Source organism: Festucalex cinctus, chromosome 7 (genome assembly GCF_051991245.1).
Source record: "Festucalex cinctus isolate MCC-2025b chromosome 7, RoL_Fcin_1.0, whole genome shotgun sequence".
Classification (NCBI taxonomy): domain Eukaryota; kingdom Metazoa; phylum Chordata; class Actinopteri; order Syngnathiformes; family Syngnathidae; genus Festucalex; species Festucalex cinctus.
In genome coordinates this window covers 21,182,680-21,205,580 of record NC_135417.1, presented here as the reverse complement: position 1 = coordinate 21,205,580, position 22,901 = coordinate 21,182,680, and the positions used below count along the sequence as shown (strand labels likewise).

The 22,901-nt window shown below is 38.6% G+C and overlaps 1 protein-coding gene across 1 annotated transcript; it reads right to left on the bottom strand.

The window, feature by feature from the left end:
* Nucleotides 1–5,377: 5,377 nt before the first annotated feature.
* Nucleotides 5,378–22,787, bottom strand: ube3d (ubiquitin protein ligase E3D). The gene is made up of 10 exons (XM_077527202.1): nt 22,526–22,787; nt 20,854–21,065; nt 20,405–20,492; nt 17,792–18,014; nt 16,777–16,849; nt 16,615–16,693; nt 15,661–15,769; nt 13,671–13,819; nt 10,477–10,615; nt 5,378–5,626 (listed from the first exon to the last, which is right to left on the bottom strand). Exons 1-10 carry the CDS (start codon nt 22,597–22,599, stop codon nt 5,606–5,608), a joined length of 1,167 nt encoding a protein of 388 aa, XP_077383328.1. The 5' UTR covers nt 22,600–22,787; the 3' UTR covers nt 5,378–5,605.
* Nucleotides 22,788–22,901: the final 114 nt, after the last annotated feature.

Below are 22,901 nucleotides of genomic sequence, written 5' to 3'. Positions count from 1 at the left end.
GTATTATATCTAATGTTTATCAGTAGTTTTTGAAGGTTTTTATTTCTTTTTCCATGCATCTCTATTGACGTTAAATATACGTGGGCTTATACGTGCGCTTTCACTATTCTATATATATATATATATATATATATATATCGGTTATTGCTTTTTTTTTTTTCTTTAAACTCGATCGCTGATTGGTGATCAGTCGAAAAATCCTGACCGTATAACGTCTATTACAAGTTAACTAATTAAAATGAATTTTATACCCTTGTTAAGCTGCGGACAGTCAAAGATCCTGTCAAGTTAAACTAGATATGGGTGAGTACCGATACCAGGTATCGGGCCACTACCCCTTATTAAAAAGTATCGGCACTCGTGATGGTGGCGGACACCAGTAGTGGTCACCCTCTTGTGGTCATTTTACGATCAAGAACTAGAAATTCGAAGAACAGAAAACTGCCAATTAGTTTCATTATACTTATTTCAGTAACAATGTCATTTTATATATATGAGTAAGCATTATGCAGAATGTTCTGTATCTTTCTTTATCTCTGACCTCTCCTGACAAATTATTTCAACATAGTTTCCAATGTGTGGTTTTTCCCTCACTAATCTTACACTTCAACATTCAAATACTTTCCAGTAAGTAAAAGAGCCACTGTTCATATGAGCTGACAGCCAGTGCTGATTCTATCTTTGGTACTGTAGTACAGTCATTCTGTAGAATGTCCAAGCTGTCACTTTCACTTTGCACAGTACTGACCTATAAAAGTGCTGCAGAGAAAGGCTCAGCAGGCTCTATTGCGTATGACAGACTTGTCAGATCAGAGTTGTTTCTTTCCTTGTCAGGTTCTTTTACAAAGCTTTAAGTAGGAGGTAACCCACAGTGAATCCTGACTATGGTGACATCTATGATAGTCAGAAACCTGAGTGAGTGATGAGCTCCACTCAATCAGGAATAAGCAGCAGAAAAAGACCTTGGGACACTTCCAGAGGCCGTAAACATGAGGGCATCCAGGAAAACATTCTATTAATGTGCCATACTACCAAACAGAATACAGTAGAAAAAGTACACAATTTACCATAAAACCAGTTCAAGGAATTTGACAGCCTGCCTTCTGTGCAAATGCTTAAAAAAGCAAACAAAATTATAAAATAGGGTAAATAAAAACCTAGTAGGACTGAAAGAAAATTATGCTACATAATTAAATTGTAATACATTAAACTAATTGCCACATTTTTTATTAAGCTATAATTAGCCTGGCGATGGGGAAATTCCACTTAATTTTCATCCCTAATGAAAATCACCAGAGGTAGTGCTTCAAGCACTGAACAATCACACGCGCGCATGCGCAGAACAAGGATTTAATAGCCACAAATTCACGTGACCTGCCGGTGACCCATCTCAGTCTGTATGGTCACATGACCTCAAAAGCGTGGTCCCATTTTTTTCTTCTCACACTTTGAGTGTGTTAGTTGCTCATTGCTTTTCCTGCATTGATCCACAAGTTTCAATCAGATTCAAGTCTGGACTTCGAAAAGGCCACTTGAAAGCCTTCATTTTATTTTTAAGCCATTCAGATTTACAGTTTACTTGCTGATGTGTTTTTAATCGTTGCCGTGATGCAGAACCCAAATGTGCTTCATCTTGAGATCACAAACTGATGGCCAAACATTCTCCTCAGGATTTTATGGTGAGAGCAGAATACATGGCTCAATCAATAACAAGTCATCCAGGTCCTGAATTAGCAAAGCAGCCCAAGACGAGGACTGAACTCTCAGGCTTGTTCCGCTCAGAATAAATCCTTTTGTGGCCATCTTAGCTCTTTGCCTCCAGCCTCGATTTTTGTTGTTGCCTGTTTTGTTTTTGATCCGCAACTAATCCTTCAAGACTGAGTGAGTTTCTCTATTTTTGTCCCTTTGAGTAAATACAGATCTTTCTTTCATTCAAAACAACACATTTTTAAACAAAATATAGAATATTTGGTAAATTAAGAAATGTGTACATTATAAGTTTATTTTTTTTACATCTTTCTTCTTTTAATTCTTCTTAGCAAGTCAGAAGAACAGACCACAATTGGTATGACCAACGTGGGTGTCTCATATACCTCAGAGACAGTGTCAATCAAAACTGAACATCTCCTGTATTGGCTGTTATTAAATTGTGCATGGAGTCATTACAAGCCCAAAGCATAGTAGCTGTTGCCCATAATTGCCCAATTTAGATTTAATATATTTTAGCAGCATATGCAGTTAGTTGAGCAAACAAGAACCCTTCCCAGAGTGTAATTACAAACGCTGAAAATAAATAAATATCGAAGTTGTTCGTGTTCTTTTCACAAAACAACTGTCTCAAAAGGCTAATGAGCTGCATGCTGTCAACAGACAACAATGTGCTACCCAAAAACTTTTAATTTGACACTTCCTTTTCGATCATCAAGGGAACAAAGACAAAGCATACCTGGAACCCCTCAAGGCATCTGATTGTGGCTATTGGTGTGTACAGTTTTCCTGCTCATCATGCTTGAAACAAATTGGTTATTTAAAGCCTGCTTCATTTGCACTCATGGAGAAAGGGCAAAGAAGAAATGAGAAGCCCTTGACAGTTCGGCGGATGTATTTAATTAGCCCATTTATGCCCTGTTTTGCCATCTCAGCAGGGCCAATACTGTACTGTAGTGCTCTCTCGCTGTCTTTTTTTTTTTTTTTTAAGAGGACTTGTCACCTGCCGCATCAGCGTTCAGCAGATCTCGGCATACAAACCGAGGCAGGAAAAATAACCCCTGCTTCCCACTAAGAGGAGTTAAAAATAGATACAGGTATGCAAGCAAATATGCTTTCTGGTCAGGTGTAACATATGTAGACAAAAGGTTATTTGCACACATCAAGTAGAAGCGTGGGCAAATAATCTCCAGTAGCTACTATGAATGCATCCTCTTTGCTGTACTCAGATGGTATGCAGGTTAAGAACAGTGAAAATATTTCAGTTAAAAGGGAAACCTTTCAACTGGTTGCTCCAGAAATCCATAACCCCCTGCTTGAATACAGTATAGGTATCTAAAAAGTCTTGCCATAATATTGCAAAGTATCTTTAAAGTTAGGCTATATCTTACCTGTCAAAAATGCAATTGCTGGATACAGGAAAGCTTTTCAATACTTTACTGCAAATGTCTATTGATTGGTGATATGTGTGAAATGAAATCCAATTTGTATAACAGCTGATACTGACTCACCTTTAAAGGGATAGTGTGTAGGATTTAGTACCATGTAGTGGTGAACTAATACTGTAGAATGCAACTACTTTGAAGTATGTGCACCATGGTGCCTCAGATTGAGCACACTTTACAACTCTACCACCAACTAGTACCAATTATTTGGAGCGAGTCAGCGTACAGCCCGGTGAGCAAAAGCTAGCAGGAATGCGTTGGAGCAGCTAACAAGAGCGGCTAGCAAGAATTAGCTAGAGTGGCTAACAACAGCGGCTAGAGGAAGAAGCTAGTGAGAGCAAAGAAGAGGGAGTCAAGGGAGGGGGGCCCGAAACACGGGACTCCGCTACGACCACCTGCAGGCCCCAGCTGTGAAACGTAAGCAGCCGTCAACCCATTGGGTTCGGCACTAGTTGCAAGCACCACCAGAGGCTAACTAGTTCTTCTCCTTCGAGTATCCGTAGCAGAAAGATGGAGGCAAAACATGTCAGCCTCCTCTAAGACGGGGCACAACCCAATGTAATATAAATGTTGATTAATAGAGCTACGATTATATAAAAATATATTTATATGTTAGAACATTTTATTGCATATTATTGAAATTAACGTTTTTTTTTTAAATTAATTATTAGTTCATGTGATTGGCTGGCAATCAGTACAGGGTGTACCCCGCCTACTGCCCAAAGCTAGCTGAGATAGGCTCCAGCACCCCCCGCGACCCTTGTGAGGAATAAGCGGTCAAGGAAATGGATGGATGGAATTATTAGTTCACACCTAGATAGCACTAAATCCTACACACTGTCGCTTTTTTCATCAAAGTTTAGTCCAAGTAAACTTTCCCTTTGAACAAAGCCTGCTGGGATAGGCTCCAACACCCCCACGACCCTGGTGAGGAAGAAGCCGTTAAGAAAATGGATGGATGGGACAGTAATTGCTGGAGCCAAGCTCAGAAAGCTGAAATTGAAGCGGGGGAAATGAGCTATTAGGCACAGTTCCATCCTAATTTTAATACAATTCTTATTTACGCCCATGTGGCCATATGGATGATGTCTTGGTAAAAAAAACAACATAAGACTTGATGAAATCAAATACATTGAGAATGAAATCAGTCCTGTAAAATGCAAATAAGCTCCTGACTATCATAAATAAAATGTTCTATTATTGTCAACTGTTATTATTATGCCATGTCTGACAGACAAGATAAATATAACCCAAATATGGGTATGTTGGAGGCGGGTCTCATTTTTTTTGTCCACATAGTGTACCCTGAATTAGTGTGATGCACAACCAAGTAACCTGCAAGATGACTAAAGATAGCTAGGTTTCATTTTACTCATTTATAAAAGAAAAAACACCCAAAACGATATATAATACAAGTATTCTCTTAATGTAGAATGAAATGGAGCAGAAAGAAGACGAGTCTTATTTTATCTGCCTCGTTTCTCCCCACAATTGAGTTGCTAAAAAAAAAAAAAAAAAAAAAAAGTAATTTAAAAACAACGGCATACAAAACAAAAAAATAAGAATATATCTATAATTGAACAGTTGCATAACTTTTACTCCTGTATTTACTATTTGGTTACTGACAATCATAACAAAAATGATATTGGCATAATGATGAACTCTAATTTATCTATTGTTTTAAATGTGATGTTTGACTTGGATTGTTTAGTTTCTTTATTCAGATTATTACATAAACTGATTTCTTTTACAGAAACATTTCTTCTTTATAGTCCTGAATATTAATAAAACATTAAAAAACATGTTCAATGTTAAACAAACCATGGATTTTTTTCCTTTAAAAAAAACAAAACAAAGCAAAAAAACAAAAAAAAAAACCATTACCATTACAAAACACATGAACACTGAACAAATAAATCCACACTCCACAAAACTCTACATTTATCCCACAAGGTGCAATTACCCTCAAGTAGAGGATTGGCTGCTGTGCACTGCCTCTGAAGTGTCACTAAAATAAGCTTCATCAAGTAAGAAGATGAACAGTAAGCTCCTTCAAGCAGATAAACAGAAAGAATGAGCTGATTCTTCGTGGGAAAAAAAAAATCTACATTTTAATTTGGTTTGGTGAAAACAAGTAAGAAAAGTACAAAGACACAGGACATATATACAAAACACATACAGGAGTGGTGAAATTGGATACTAACCCCCCCCCCCCCCCCCCCCCCCGCCCCCACTGTAATTCTTATGCCAATTAACAGTATAACAGTAAACAGTAATCATAAGTATATGCCTTATGTAGTTTTCATGGCTAAGATTGGGAAGAAGGCGTTTGTCTTCAAAGTAGACAGAAATCACATCTTGAAGGAGAGTGAAACTCAGCCGCTTCAACAGCTGTGAGTTGACCACTGAAAAACATAATGGGGCCTCAAAATCCAGGCAACTCTTCTGAGCATTCACAATCGTAGGTAAGCCACCTGAGGACAACAAGAAGAGAGTTGGTAAAGCTCTGAAAACACACATGTATTTTTAGCATTTTAGAAAACTCCTCTCAACTTTTATTCCCGAAAGCAAGGATACGCTGCTGTGTAGTGGACAGCTAATCAGCATTGCAACACTAACAGCAATTAAGGTCTTCAAATAAAATCCCCACAGGTGGCAGTGATTTCACAAGTTCAAAAACACACATTTAGCCAAACAAAGTACAGAAAGCAAATCATCTAAGCTTGATCCTGCCTCACTTCCTCCATCTGCTATTCCTGGGTGTTTGCCTGCTGCAGACAATAGTCGTGTTCCACCGAGGGCTCCACACTGGGATGATGGATGAGGGCATTTGCCTCACTCAAGGCCCTGTCTTCTCCGTCCCCGTGCCAATGCTTGCTCGCCACTCAGGCGCATCAAAGGTAATTCATACAAATGATAAACCGCAAATGGAGGGGAGTTGCCGCTAATGCAATGTGGAGGACCAAAGGGAAGGACATTCCGTCAGTACGAATGTTTGTCAATCTGTCAATGACGGACGGCCATTTTATTAACGATTAATGGTTGAAGGGAAATTTTAAAAAAAATAACGTACTAAGTATTGCTGGGTCAGTTTACTGGCCATTCCGTCAAGGATTTTATCAGGCTTCTGCAGAGCTTGCTGATGAGCTGATTATATGAATCAGGTGTGTTGGAAACTCCTAAAACCTGCAGGACTCTGGCCCTTGAGGACCAGGATTGGAGAAGCTGTACAGAATGAAAAGTGTAAGGGCCAACGATCCTTGACGGACACTACAGGTGACAAGGTGACTGGCCGACTTTGCTTCTCCCAAAGAGACAAACTCTGTCAGTCAGATATGAAGTGAACAAAGACAAGGCAAAGGCAGAAGCTGCTTTTCAATCACAGTTTCCAGAATGGCCTGGCTCTGCACTGTGGTGAGTCTCAGCCACTGGTTTTGTGGCAATTCATATTTTGATGCTGCTTCATATTCGGCTATGAACTGATTCAAGATCCCGGCTTGATAAAGCCAACAGAACCACATCATCCGTAAAATGCATCTGACCTTCAACAATTTATATGCACTCCAAAATTCTGTTTGCACGTTCTAAACAGAATCGGTGACTAAGGGCAACCTTGGCGGAGTCCAACCCTCACTGGAAACGAACCTGACTTACTGCCAGACTAAAAGTGGACCAAACTGACACCAGTCGTACAGGGACTGAACAGTCCAAGCACAAACCTTGGCTGAACAAGGTACCTATGGTCAAATTATTTTCAAATCTTTTAGGTGTACCATCATTTTTGTCTACACAAATGGATTTTTTTTTTTTTTTTAAATAATTCTTCTGAAACAAATTCAAAAGCAATGTCCGACTTCAATGTTCATCTTTTTTCATTCCTGCTTTTGTCAGATTCAAGTTATTTTTCATGACTGATGTCATTTTTTTTCTTTCATGAACACAAACGTACCAAAGTTTTATCCATGTATATGACTGCCCTTAATTTACATGTATATGTCAATGTTGTGGAATTGGATGTTGTGTAAGTTTGATCCTAAAAAGCAACCACATTTGTAATTTTGGTCATGAGCTTATAAAGTCTGGAAAAGCTTGCTCAATATTAAGTTTATTCTCTCAAGATCTGCATTTCGAAAATCCAAGAGGAATTCAAACAGTGACTTTGGCCTAGCTTAACATTAGTAAATTAATTATGTGTATGCAAAATTTCATTTGTAGTCATCACAATACAAATGTGTATCGGTGATTCGGACCTGATCAAATACTGTAACTCTAGCATTTAACAGGTCAGTTTAGAAATGTGTTTGGTATTAATGGTGAGTTCATCTATATTTTACAATTTGAGGGGGGAAAAAAAATGGCAGAAAATATCTTTTACAATGCCGCAGGATGTTTTTCTTGGTCTAGTCTGGTCTGGTCCTGGCAAAAAGCAAGCATGGTGTCACAAGTATTCAGAAAAATAGCTGCAGTTACAGTGTGCTTTGTCTTTGTGTTGGCTGATCAATTCCTTAATGAACCATGAATATAGCTTTCCTATTGTTATTATTATTATTGTTTAATCATTTGGCTATGATAAATTTTATCCGTTAAGCTTGTCCGAATAATTTGGAGTTACTGTACTATTACTGCCGAGGCATGAAGATTACCAAAAAAAAAAAGAAAAAAAAAATCATCAAGCCATTTGATGTGGTTAATGTAGTGGATTGTAGACCTGGCCACATAGTGTTTTTTCCATTTCTTCTATTGATTTTTGGCCAAATGGTGGCTCAGGAATTCATATTGATAGCGACAGTCAAATATCTGCCTAATGCCAACTCAATGCCTGAACATTATATCCACATTTATTTGCTTCTTTTGTTTTAAAGCTACAAGGAAAGTGACTGCACAGCGCACAAAGTACACAAATAGTATTGAGGCCTGAAAATGGAGGTAAAGGTCTGGTACCTTGCATACATGGCAAAAGACATACACTTCCACCATAGTTTGATTATAGTGGAATATGTGGGCAAAAGCACAAAGCAGTCATTGCTCTAAAATTTGCGGGCCTAACCGTAATTCCAATTTAATTGTAAAAGGTATCAATTTCTGATACCCTTTCTGACTAAGCTACTTGTCACCGCCGTGGGTGTGAGAAGTAGGAGATTAATGAGCCGGGGGCAAAGTGACAGCAAGCCAAAGTACTTTACACCCCATTACACTGTCGGGTCCAGGAATGGAGGGTGCAGAGCACAGAGAACAATACAGTCAAAAATGCATACCAGGCTGGTGATGGTGCCGTCTTTCATCCACTTAAGAGAATATAAATGGGTCAAGCATTGTGAGTCAAACTTAAAGTTGGAACCAACATAGAAACCCAAGTGGGTGTATTATATGGAAGGTACAGTTTGCTTGTGACTTCTCATTTTTAGTATGCACAATATATTGTGGAGCTGAGTGCTGACAGTCATTGCCACACACTGTGTTATAGGTCATTTTGGACAGGTTTCCGGAAATACTGCTACAAGTAATATGGTGTACTGAAGTAAAAGTAAGTAAAAGTTACTTTGCAGAAATTTTACTCAAGTCCAAGTAAAAGTACAGGTCTAAAAATAAAATATGAGTTGCTACTAATATAATATGTTCTGTTTTGAAGGTAGGGTCCTGTGCCTCAAAATAGGTGATCCTTAATGGAGCAACACGTTCAAAATTAAATTATGTCGATGTCAGACTTCACTTTTAAATTACAAACTAGACATCAAATTATGATTGCAAACCAGAGCACAAGCTAATAGCAAAACTATCCTAAACATGTCGTTCTGACGCATGCAACCGACAGAATTTGAGCAAAGCCTCGTAATACACTATGTTCAAATTTCTAACCAGCAATCATGCCAAACCGAGCATGGATAATTATACTACCTCAACATGCGTGTGCAGGTCTGATTTGTTTGCTTTCCGGTGGTTCAGCAATATGGGTAATCTACTGACCAATGGTTGACATGCCCATCATTTTCTACTTTTTGCGGGAGCTATTTTTTCTATTTTGGATTTTTCTTCCTCCTCCATGTGCCATCACCTTACCATGGTGCAGGTGGGACTCAAAGGTGAGCGCCTGCACCCATGGCAACATGGGTCCCCATTCCATCTGTGGGAGGGGCCGAAAGGGGTCAGGTGTTCTATGAGCTGGGCGGCAGGCAAAGTTCAAGGAAATCTCTTTAAAAATCCTACACAAAAATTATCCAGTAAAATAAGACATGAAAAGGTTCAAGAAAGACATTGGCATATCTTCCTTATTCTGTTCTTTGCAGCCTCAAACAATCCTTTAGCAATATTATCGTAAAATACACTGCTTGCAACAAGTCCAAAGCAAACTATAAACTATAGATCACTGTCTCCTGTCTGCATTTGTCGTACCATTTTCTCTCTAGATTTAAAAAAAATAAATAAATCACTCCCTTCCAAAAAGCCATCTGGCTGCGTGCTGGTCTCTGTGACACTGTGGGCATCATTGTGTTTTCCTCACCATTTCAAACAAGATCTCAGATACTCTTAAACTAATTCGAGTAACTCTAGATGGTTGTGTGATCAAATTACCTTCCGGTCGTCTGCCGTCGACTTCCCAACAGGCCTCCACAATCAGGAAGTGTTTGAGTGTATCATTTCATCACACTCCTTTACTACCACTGTAACCATTTCCAGCAACCAGACAGATACTATGACACATGTCTGCCTTGTGTTTGCAGCCTTCTCAGTTTCACAACAGTCTCACCCACCTCAGTCATCATGTAACCACAGAAATTTATGCTACTAATCATTAAGGACAACCTACCACATGTGTGACAGGGAAAAAAAGGAGGACCTGCTCTAACATTAAATTCAGTTATCCTCATGGCTTGAGTTTTTAGAGACAAACTTGACTAATTCTGAGGACCAGTTCCCTCATAATAACAAGCTGTAATAAATTTTTTGTTTCCAAATAGAAAAGTAATGGGACTGCTTTAATTTTTTTGGAGCATGAAATAGAGAATAACAGTGCTAATTATCACTTTCATTGTTTTTAAAAGAGCATGAATTCAGGTGTCAGCGAAGTTCAACCCATTTATTTTCAAATCAAATATGTTCCCAAGGCAACCCAGCCTAAGTATAGATATTGTCACAATTAGAGATAAAAGGAGGTGGTTTGACATAAGGTTTAACAACAGAAAAATAATACCTTGGACCCATTTAAAAAAAAAAAAAATAGTAAAATCAATGATATCATTGGATATAAATACTGTAGTGATGCACAAGAGAAAAAAAGCATGCAAGTCTTAACTTTACTCTTCTGCCCCTTAAGGTTAAGTCTCACCTTATAGGCTCTCATGTGACGCATTGAGGCAGGAAGTGTAGCGTTGCTGTCTTCTATCACTTGTAGCAGCTCCTCACACACCTTCAGAGGGAGCACAACAGAGTGTCCTGTGGCATTGACCTCCCAGCTGGTGGCGACGCTAAAACGTAGAAAGTGCAAGTGATTTATGCTGACTGCCAGAGCCATGTTCAGTACAAGCGGGAAGCTCGAAATAGCAGCAATAAAGCTCATGATGAAGCATTTTCACTGCAGTTTTAATAGAGCCATTTTTAACTACAAACTTTGCAGAATTACAAGGAAGACATTAAAGCAGACAGATGACCAGCTTGGGTGTTGCATCGGTACACACCTGTGCATCGTGTATAAAGAGTGATTGAGCAAGAAAAGATTGCTGATGTGTCAGTATGTGGCGTTGATCTACGTCTATGAAAGTGTATGGTAGCCCATCTGTGCATTTCCCACAGGCTAAGTCACTTAGTTACTCATAAATATCTACATAAAGTTATGAGTACGAGAGTTATCAGTTACTCATAACTACATAAAGGACAACAATGTATCTACTAATAGAATGTCTTAATTTTTACATATTGTGACTCTTATGCAAGCTAATTGTGATAGGACAACTAGCAGCATTAGCTGTCAAAAGGCTTTATAGAAACATAACATAAAACATTAACAATAATACAATCATAAAGTTAAACCAACAAATCTTTTTCTTCATTCGTTCCATAGTGTTAACAACCAGAGTGCTGCGGTGTCACACTAGTGTACCTTGAGAGATCATGAGTGCTGCAAGAAATCACCAGTATAGAATTTTACCTAATTTTTCTGAAATGTATTTTCCAATTCCTATTTTGCTGATCTATTTACGCCAGATACCTATAGTGAAAGGCAGAATAATTAAACACTCTTTGATTAGATATTGGAAGGTATATTAAACCTGTTTTCACCAGTTGTCATTCTTACAAAAAAAAAAGAAAAAAAAGCCATGGCTCTTGTAAATATATCATCTTTATGTTCAATTAAACAGGATCAGATGTCACACAAGGACATTTATGAGTAGTATGAAAATCATCATTACTTTAGTAGTCATACTTTTTGTGACATTTGTTTGGTGGGTGCCTTGGCAGATTTAAGGTTGACAACTAAACGCTGAACACTATTTTTGAAAAAATGAAATTTGCCAATTGTGACTTATGATGTTTCGGCCCGATGCCAGCGATATGCAATATAAAGTAGCTTGCCTGCAAAGACAGGGTTCGTGTGCGTTTGATTACTTTTTTTGACAGCAAGTTTGTCAAAACATTGGAAAGAACTTAACTTCCCCGTTCTGACTTGACTGCCCTCAGCTGCAGGGGAGAGCAGAGTGGATAAAAAAAAAACGACCAGTGCTGAGTCAATTGAAAATAATGAGGGTTGAAGACTCTTCCAGTGGGGTGCTGTTATACAAAACAGGAAGAACCACATGCAGAGCATCCACCTACGCCCTCCTAATGCATCGCAGCAAGATACACACAGATTCACCGTGGTCAAAACAAACTGAGCAACTGCAGTCTAAGTGACAACTAAAGACATTTGATGGCACCTCATTTACAAAATAATGGAACATTATGCCTGGGCATGGAACCGCAGCATAAAGTAATGTCAAGTATTAACTCTTTTATGCATTCATTAAAGAAAAGATGTGTCACTCTGTGTGTGGCAAATGGTGCTCAAAGCATATTGGCCAATGTGCTGCTCCCCCAAAAGCTATATTGAAACCTAAGTTTCGTGTTCAATGAAGGTGTTTCTTTAAGAAAAACTGTACATTTGTGGTGGCATGGTGGCGTACGTGGCAAGAGCATGTTTGTCTCCGTCAAGTGTGCTTTGCCTGTGCTTGCTTGGGTTTCCTTTGATTACACCGATTTCATCCCATATTCCGAAGGTATGCGTATTAGGTTTATTGAAGGCTATGTGGGTGTTAATGGTTGTCTGTCTACATCAGTGGTTCTGAACCTTGTTGGAGGTACAGAACCTCACCAGTTTCCTATGTGCATTCACTGAACCCTTCTTCTGAAAAATAACATGTTTTTTTTCTCTCTCTCTCAAATTTAAGACATAGGTATAGTTTACTGGTGAACAACAAAAAGGGAGAGTAGCCTTTTTTATCAAATTTGGCTCTCTTCACCTTGAAATGTTGTGTTCTTGTATAGCCCCATCTCCATGCAGCTTAAAGGAAATGTCCCTTTCATTTTTCTAAATTGCTAGTTGTGCTGAATTAGAATTGCTGAATTTGGCATTGCAAATCATGCAGTTAACACGCTGACTCCCATCACTCAACTCAACTCTATATTTATGGAGCACTTTAAACCAACCATCATTGTTTTCTTAAGATGGAACCTAGGGGCAGCAGATGCAATGAAAAGAGCAGAGATCCCAGAATTGATCCCTGTGGAACACCATACGTTCCTTTACATGTGAATGCCTATTGCACATATTTGTTGGACCACTTTCTTTTTTTGCTCGACATAGTTAGTAGGGATTACAGTAATAAAGAAATCCCACGACATACCATCACATCAACCACAGGTCAACGACTGAGCACACCAAATTGCCTGCAGCACAGATAGGCCAAGCAATGTAGCTTTTTCACCTGCAGCCAGTGATGGTTGACTAAAGTCATTTGACTCAAGGTGTGTGCCTTGACCCTGCCAAAGCTCTAAGACTGACTCACTGATACCTTGGTGTTCGATCGAACCCAGGTTAAGAACCACTGGTCCATATCAATCATGATTGAATAGTGAATTGTCCGGGTGTACCCCACCTTATGCCCAAAGTCATCTGAAATTCTAGATCCCCAGAGTCCTTGAATAGTGGTCATGGAGATAGAGCATTAATAGATGTACACTGTGACCTCCCCTTGGTACACCTGTACAATAATAATGCACTATAAATAGCATAGCGTATACGATTTCTTGCTTTTAATCAGTCCTTTGTTTGCAAATGGGATGCAGCTTGCATCTTCTTGCCTTTGTAGCAAATATTTTGTTGAGCATAAACTACCAGTGTGTAAACAAAATCTATCAAATAAGTCTTTCATCCTTTCCCTTGAGTTATGGCAGGTGGTGATTGAGTGGATGCATTGAAAAGATGAACTATTAAGGCATGGAGGAGTGGAAACTGACAGGAGAAATGCCCATGTTGTATTTACTTACTCTTGCTGCTGGATCCCCATATGACCACAGGCTATGTAGAGGAGTTTGAGGGCTCTTGCAGCCCTCAGTGATGGACTATGATGAGTGTGGGTGCTCGCAGACCACTCTGGGACTGATGCTATGATGGAATCGCTATTCAGCAACCAGAGCTGCAAGAGGAGCAGACAGGTCACTTCACATGTAAGATGTGCACAGGACTAAATCACACATTACCCGTTTTTTTTGTCTCACAGCAAGATCGCCTTTGGGGTAAACAACAACAATGATAAAATGTTGAATTGTTTGATACAAAATAAATTATAAATATCCTGCCAAACAAACACATTCTCTAGCTAACTTTACTATACATTTAATTGCTCAATCAGCCCATTAGTTATTCGTAATTGGGAATTTACAGAGCAAAGGTAATCAACAATATAGTGCAAGTCCCCATGGACCACATGCGTATCCTGTTCTACAAGAGTTTACCTGTGACGGGACATTGTGTTTTCCTAGGTATATTGTAAAAGTGACAATTTGAAAAACATTTACAGTGATATGTACACTCTAAAAAGAGAATTGTTGAACCAACTTAAGATTAAACAGAATTGTTGACCAACTTAATAAAATTGCTTCAAGTGGTAACACACAATTGAATTAAGTTAATCCAAAGTGATCTATTAAGTTAATTAAATTAATCCAAAGTGAATATATTAAGTTTAATTAAGAGTTCATTAAACTTAATATATTCACTTCTTTAGATTAACTTAATTCAATCATATATTTCCACTTGAAGCAATTTTTTATTATGTTGGCCAACAATTTTCTGTTTAATTTTAAATTGGTTCAACAATTCTCTTTTAAGAGTGTAGAAATAAAGTGTTGCATACTGATATTGATCCATTACCGACCCTTTTAAATTGTAGATTGTTAGATATCACAGGTGTCAAGCAATAGTCCAAATACTAATACTGTTAAGGTTACTTCGATAGTATGGGATGGATAACGATAAAAATTAATGACTATTCTAAATAATGTATATGATTGATGCGTTACAGTAATGGTCGATGGGGACGGGTCTCGAATAAGTTTCAGCTTCTACCCGTCAGCCCTTCTTTCGGATGTCAATGTTGCAAATGATGTGATGTGATTGATGTAAGCTGTAATGTGTCCGAAAGGAAAAAATTAATAAACTAAGCTAAACTAAACTAAACCTTAGGCAGAAATTTTGGGTATCCATACTGTACTGTTGATTTTTAGCTTAATTTTTACTTCTACTCCTTACATTTTCAAGCAAATATCTATACTTCTATTGCCTTTGCTTAAAAACAAAACAAAAAAAACTTACTGTATTTCATTTTGGATAGTGTTCATTCTGACTTGTACTTGTTCAAACGCGCACACGCAAAACATTCCTGATAAATCATTCCAGGATAGAGTGATTTTGATTATGGTTGGATGAGAAGTATAAACATAACCCCTTGACACCCTATTTGTTTGTGTGCAATACTGTACATCACACTTGCACATGACACAAATCAAGTAACAAATCGTCTAAGACATAGAGGGCAGACATAGCTAAGCCCTAAAGATGTCCACAGCAGAGAACTCCAAAAGTCCCAACCGAGTACAACTTTGGCCTTCACAGATTCCTAGAGTAAAGTTTAGATGCATACTTACATTCCAATAAAGGTTACTGATTGTTTGATGAAGCGGTTAAGAAAATGGATGGATGGATAAATGGAGTATTTTTTAACTTGGTTGTAGGAGACATCAAAACTGTTCTATGCAGAACTGTGACTTGCCCTGTCCCCTACATGAACACTACTGCCATCTGCAGTTATAACTTTGAAAAGGTTTTGAATTACTGTATATAAAGCTACTAAGGGGAAAAATACATCTTGACTTTACTTAAATTCAGATTAGGAAAGTAAATAAATGTGTATAGAAAATAACTGTACTATTACTTGAGTATGATATTTCAATACTGTATCTGTCTTCCTCCTCTTACCAGCAAGAAAGTGTTTCCACTCTGTGTTTGGACAGAAAAGTGGAAGGAGCTCATAGAATTGGAAAGCTCTGCAAGCCTTGCTGCTAAAGTCCTCTCCACGAAGCAGGATCTGTCCAAAACAAAGCATGTTAAAGGTTTTTTTTTTGTTTGTTGTTGATTTTTGCCTTTAATGGACAGGACAACTGAAGAATAGGCACAGGGAATGATATGCAAGAAAGAGCCACTTGGAAGGCGATTTGAACCGGGGTCGTTTGCTCTTCCTCGGACTGGCCTCCCCACATGGTACAGGTGCTCCACCAGTGAGCAAAACCTTCAGCATATTATATTATATGTAATAAGTGTTATTTTTTGTTTGTTTTAACATCATAGCCTTTGAAAGTTGTGTTTTTGTCCTCAGTTTTAGGTCCTGTCTCATGAGTAATATGTATAACTAAATAGTGCAAAATAAAGGGTAGGATCCACCTTCGTATAACTTTTGTTGTAACTGTTTTGTTTCTTAAACTTGATGTTACTAAAAAAAAAGTTAATTGGCATGAATCAAAATGTTGTTAATCCAGCCAAAAATAACCAAATACAATCCAATACAGGATCAGTATATGTTTGTTCATACAGTATATCTTTAGTCAACAAATTTTGTTGCATGTTATATTAAGTTACACTTATACTTAAATCATTGTTCTATTTTTTAGATTGATCAAATTTCAGGGATGTGTGAAGCATTGAAAGCATGAACTCTATAAAATGAATTTGAAATTATTTGTCTGTAAGAATTTCATTTAATGGACAAAAAAAAAAAAAAAAAAAAAAAAAACAGACACTCAAAAACAACAACAATCAATCCCTCAGGGCTGAGTGCAACTTTAGATTTCCTCCTGCCTCCCTTGCATTTAAAACCCAATGTATTTACTTGTTGCATTTCTTAGTGTTTTCCCTTTGGCCACCTATTGGACCTACCTGCTGAATGAAGACTCAGGCTTTCGGTCCCCTACACTGGACTCCACCACCACCTGTGTGATGTATAGTCTCAGGGCCTCTGCAAGTCGTAGCAAGGACATCTCATAAAAACCTGGTGAATGTGTTTTATTAATAATGACCAGTTACTCAGAGGAAGCATACCTGGTGTCAGTGCCTCTCCCAGAACTGAGGAACAGCTCATGCAGGATACAAGTGTCAGTCTGCGGCAAGTTTTCTGTTCATGATGGAAGCACAGACCAGGAACATTTTAACACTATGTATAAACACCGTATAGTTTTTTTTCTATGGATGGCCTTAAAAAGAGACAAACCAATATTTTTCCACTGGTTCTAGGCTACAGGAAGACAATTGTTTTCCACATAGAGAGAGATTAATCTTTGTCCAGGGAGTGCAGGAGTTTAATTTCACTGATACAGTTTTGTCTGGGAGAAATGTGCTGGTGTGGGTGAGTGTACAACAGGATTTTAAAAAGGTCCATTAAACCTTTCAGTGTGGTTTCTTCTTTCTGTCCTTTCAACTCACTTTTAGAGTGCAGGACGGAGGTGGACTTTTTTTTTTTTTTTTAACCTATTCAGATGATAATGAGGCTGCCTTATAAGTGCATGATCAACTTCAATGTCAGCAGTACCAATGTATTTTTTTTCCTCTGGCTTGTCTCCAAAATCTATACACACACTGCAGATATACGATATTTTTAGTGGGAGAAGACATTTTGCAGTGTGCACACAATGGTACAGCTCGTGAGACAGCCAACAAAATATGATCAAAATGTCACATCTTCAGCACTTAGTGAGTTGTTTTAATTAATCTTATTGTGTATTTCTTATTTCTAGATCCTACGGGTATGGAAAAGATACTGTATTCATGGAACTCTTAATGGTTGCTATGCCAGCCAAATGATCTCCTTATTTTTACTCCACTCCCAGATGCTCAGAGGCATTTTGAATTGTGTTGGTACGCTACACACAAATTGGTCTCAAATAATGACTTTACTACCTCGAACAATTTAAAATCCAGCATTTTGTTAACAAAAAAAAAAAACTGAGCATTGAACACTTACAGTACATTCTGACACTACAGCCTACAATTCTGCTGGTCTTAACAGCTTTGGATCCTTGCTAACTCAGCTGTCCTTTTTGTGCTGCATGTCACTCACCTTTGGATCTTGACTAGCCTGTGAGTCAGCAGAGCTCACTTCCTGGAGAAGCGTCTGTTCACAGCTGCCATCCCTGGTAAGGAGAAAGAAGGTGTCGCCTAGAAAACAATCCTCAGCTCGGGGCAGCATCTTCTTGTTGGCAAAAGGATCTGGATGGCAGCACCAATCGTCCACAATGGCGTTCCAGTTGCCATTAGGGAGAGGAAGCACTCGCTTGAATAATCTGAAGGTAAAGAATTGTTACATAAAAATCATCTCAAAGTTCTTTTCTGAAGAAAGGAGATACTTATCAAATGGCAATGCTTTAGAACAGTGTTTCCCAACCAAAAATACAAGTCCGCAAGAAAGCACATTGCAGGGGGTACGTGGAAATATTGAATAATTTATTTCCAAGATGATTATATACTCTGTCATTTTATAAGCCCATCAATAAAAAATGGTGTATCTATGCAACAACTTGTTTTCCTGTTGAGACAGTAACTTGTGGCACAACCGCGTCACAATCACAACAGTAAGTAAAACTGCTAGAGTAAGTGTGTCTGAATATTATTATTCTTAAGTGTTTTGTGTCTGATATTTAAAGTTAAATGCATGTTTAAAGGGGACTTATTCAAAGGAGCTCAGTTTTTTTGTTGTGGTAAATGTCATGTTTGTGGTAAGAGCGACTGTATACATCGCTGGCGTAGAGCCAAAACATTGTACTGTACCTCCAAAACCGTCACTTTTCAGGAGACTCCGAAAAACTGCACTTGTTCAACCATTAACATTGCATCATCAAAGAGTGAAAGTCATTTTCAACACTTTAGATCAGGGGTGGCAAACTGCGGTCCTCGAGGGCCGGTGTCCTGCAGGTTTTGCAGATTTCCCTACTCGAAGTGCAGCTGATTCCAAGTAACAGGCTCGTTATCAGGTTTCTGCAGAGCTTGCTGATGAGCTGATCATGAATCAGCTGTGTTGAAGAAGGGAAATATCCAAAACCAGCAGGACTGCGGCCCTCGAGGACCGGATCTCGCCACCCCTGCTTTAGATTGATCAATAATTTGTAAAATGACACCCACAATGACCAAAAGTGGAAAAAGACGAAATTTGCCAAATTGTGACACTTGAGGTTTCAGCTCAACGCCCGTGATATATAAATTGGACTGTTCATTTGTGATCTACACTGCTGAACATCCAGGCAACAGACACTGAAAGCGTCTCAAATTATAACTTATTACCTGGGTGTCCGTCCACTGTCCACTTAAACTGGACTGGAGCGACAACAATGAAACTTTCTACAGGAAAGGTCAGCGCAAACTTTCTGCTCTGGTGGCTGAAGGCTTTCAATACAGGGAACAGACACCCATGTAGAACTTAAAATACTCTTTGGTCACAGTGGCCTAAGGACGTTGGTCAAAGAGGTGAAGAGAGCCAGCTTTGTCTTGAGCTGTTGCCTGGACTCAACTGAGTGAGGAAAGGACAGGAGAATAATGGCTAAGCTGTCAAGCCTGACAACCCAACACCTACAGAACACTGACAACAGGATTTGCGCTGCACTATGGCAGCACTTGTCAGAGACTAGTATACATACAACACGCAGAAATACTGTACAACGTTTCTGTAGTTAGTTTTTACATGGGTAATAGCTTGGGATTTTATTTTGTGCGATGTACTTTTGTACAACAATTTTGTCTTGCATGCCGTTTAAAATTTCATGTTTCCATTTGCTGCTGAAACAATGCAAATTTCCTCCCTGTGGGACTAATAAAGCTTGTCATATCTTATTTTATTTAGGGCTGTTTTATCAGTTTGACTTTTTAAAATGATATTGAAAAACTACAGTTCAAAAGCAGTGTTTGCCATTATCAGATTTTCTTTCACGAACAGAGGGGTACCAACAATTTTGTCCACATGTCTACATGACAGATTCATTATGCTGCCGAGTTGCACTATTTTGTATTTTGCTTAAACCTTGACCTTATCCTCCAATCTGACTGCATTGGGAAGACAATGAAGTCGAATAGCAATTTAACTACGTATTACGTCAGTAAAACAAGTACCGAGTGATTAATGGAGCTTTACAGCGTCAGTCAGCAGCAACTTCATTACAGCAGAGCATTAATTAAGTTTACTGCATATTGCAATGACACATGATAATGTCTTAATTGGAAACTTTTCAGCAATGCACAGCAACTCGACATCCACTTGCCCTTGCTGAGAGTGTAGGAAAACAAGTGTTTGGCAACTTTTAGTAGGTCACTGCTGAGAAACATAGCCAGAGGCTAAAGGTCTCCATAATGCAGGCACTGTAATTTTCAGCATATCACATTGCTGACCAGAGAAACCTACAGGCTGAAGGCAATAAGACCAATACCACTGAACCACCGCAGGGCGGGAAGCACAATTGTTTTTTAATAGGTAGTGCAGAGTGGAGTCAGACCTTAATGTCATTGTGACTCTACATCAACTGACAACTGGAGCTCGAGTTCCACCCATCTATTATACCTGCAGCCAGCTATCACAGCCACATTAGGGTGACACCATCAAGAAAACCTCACTCTTCTTAATTACGAGAAGCGGTAGCGATAAGAGCACATTTCCAGTCCCAGTCCTCCTTGTCTGTCTTTTCCTCACCTATCCTCGAGCAGCCTGGTCGTACAGCTCTGACAGTAAAAGCAATAAGTCTCCTGAGCCCGCAGTGTCCTTAGTACATTTGAGGACTCTAGAGGGAAACAAATAAAACCAAGTGAAATGATGGTAACCTGAATAGAGCAGAAAAATACAAGGTGATGAAAACAGCACAAAAATTAATTAGGTTTTTAGGTCAATAATTGAAGTAAGCTGTGAGCATGTATTGGGACAAATAGAAAATCGGAAAAGGTCCTGATAAGATCTGAGATTTTGACAAGATACAGAACTCACAAGATTATGTAATCAGTCACTCGGAGGTTCAGTTTTCTCATAAGCTAAATGTTAGGAGTTTCTACATGAGCTTATGAACAGAGTCTTTAACTGTCTTAGCTAATTAGTTCATTCGACAAATATATGCTGCTGCAGATTGTGTTCTGAATGTCCAACAGTACCTTCAATTTTGTTGTGTGAAACATTTATTCGCAGCCTGAAATGGAGCTCTTGCTCACAGGATTGTCCCGCTGGTGTCAGAATACAAGATTCATCCACATAGGAAACTCCTGGTGGCAAAATAAAGGTCACCTCGCCTATGCGGGTCTGTATGTGAAGAGAGGAATCTCCACCAGTCACAACCACGTCAGCTGGGTTGCCAGCAACATCTTTCCTAGAAAAGAGACACGAAAGATGCATCGTGTTACATTTGTAAAAACATAAGAGACTTTCAAATTAGATTAGCTATGATTATGGAGCTATCAGCTTCACTGCATCCTTCATCTTAATGACCCACATAAGAGCTTCAGTGAACACTTCAAGTTACAGTGTTAATTTGGTAAGTGTTGACAAGATAAGTGTTTCATTATGACTACAGACTGGAACACTGGAATTTTCATTTTGTCCACTTCCATTCTCAACCATTAAAATACAACACTTGCAGTAGTACATTTTTTTTTTTTTTTACCCTGAGAGGACTTTGTTCTCTTTGCCTAAAATTGGCATAATCAAATATAAACTCGCACAAACCTTTCTATTTATGACATTACATTTTGTTTTTTTTTACCCTGAGAGGACTTTGTTCTCTTTGCCTAAAATTGGCATAATCAAATATAAACTCGCACAAACCTTTCTATTTATGACAACATCCTGTAGAATGGACCTATTAAAAAAGTAACTATCCCAGACTGCATTATTCGCACATTAGTCAAGGACTCAAAAGCATTGTGACAGTATAAAATAAAATCTGCTTCACAAGTGTTTGAAGTGGAACTAGAAAAATAACTCAATATGACTAAGACTAATAGCTGCATGCCGTCAACAATTTTAATACTGCAGATATTAATATATTAATTGCGGCATGTGTGCCCTGAGATTGGCTAGTTCAAGGTGTACCCTGTGCCTCTCGCCCGACGGCTGGGATAGGCTCCAGCACCCCCACGACTTGAGTAATGAGGATAGTAATAGGACAGTAAAGAACTATCATGTACCTGTATTTTAGTACATAATACATTCTTTTACTTAGTGTCTTCAATTGTGTACTGTACCTCATCACTCCGATTAAAAATCTTCTATTTGAAATAGGCAGTCACACTTGAGACACATATTATACTATACATGCACCGGACAGTACACGTATATTAATGTGACATATTAATATGTCAAGCATTGGTTAGGACATAATTCAACTGCTGAGACATTTTATGACTGCATCACACGAGGGATGTGGACAGCTATGGCAATGACAGTGAGAATCCACACGATATACGAACTTTGAAATGCTGTAATCAAATATATTTTATAATTTACGTATATTGTCTTTAAACGATGTCCAATTAAATTAGGGGTCACAAACTCAGGTCCTCGAGGACACCAAGCATGTTTTGGATGCTTCCCTCCTCCAACGCAGTTTGCTGATGAGCTGATAATAATCTGGTGTGTGTGACACGCGGCTGCAACGTTGTACTTTTTCCAACAATAGTTAAGCATCGTTTTAGAGATATCTACTTATTCCACGTCTCCAGTTAATGTTCCTCGGACGTACTTTGTGTGTAATTTAATACTGTGCATCGTAGAACAATGCGACGTTACAGAGACAAAACCAACAAGCTATTGTCTATCACAAGTATTCACCCAATAATTAGAAGTCCACTTTGCAGCCTTTTCCTTAATTCGAAAAACACTCCGACTCCGCGTGTCTCGGCCATAGAGAATGCAGCTTACATACAAATATTAGGTACTGCTTGCTAAATATATATATTTTTAAATAAAAGAACAAACTACTTATAAAGACACAGCAAAGTATAAACTGTGGTAGCATTCCGCGCAGTCTATACTGTGTACTCTAGCCACCGCTAGCCAGCCAGGCAGCATGACCGCCCGCAGTATTGTTGTGATTTACCACGTGAACAAGAGTATCCGCTTAAAATTTTCAAAGTAATACTTTGTATTTCAAGTGTTGCTTCTTAAGGATACGTTATAATTGTCAAATTGTCAAAACTTAAAAGTA

Coding starts and splice junctions, on each gene's coding strand:
- ube3d (XM_077527202.1), bottom strand. CDS start 22,599: ATGGCCGAGACACGCGGAGTCGGAGTGTTTTTCGAATTAAGGAAAAGG. Junction 16,850..17,791: donor AGGCTAGTCAAGATCCAAAG/GTGAGTGACATG, acceptor CATCATGAACAG/AAAACTTGCCGCAGACTGAC. Junction 15,770..16,614: donor CCTGAGTCTTCATTCAGCAG/GTAGGTCCAATA, acceptor TGTTTTGGACAG/ATCCTGCTTCGTGGAGAGGA.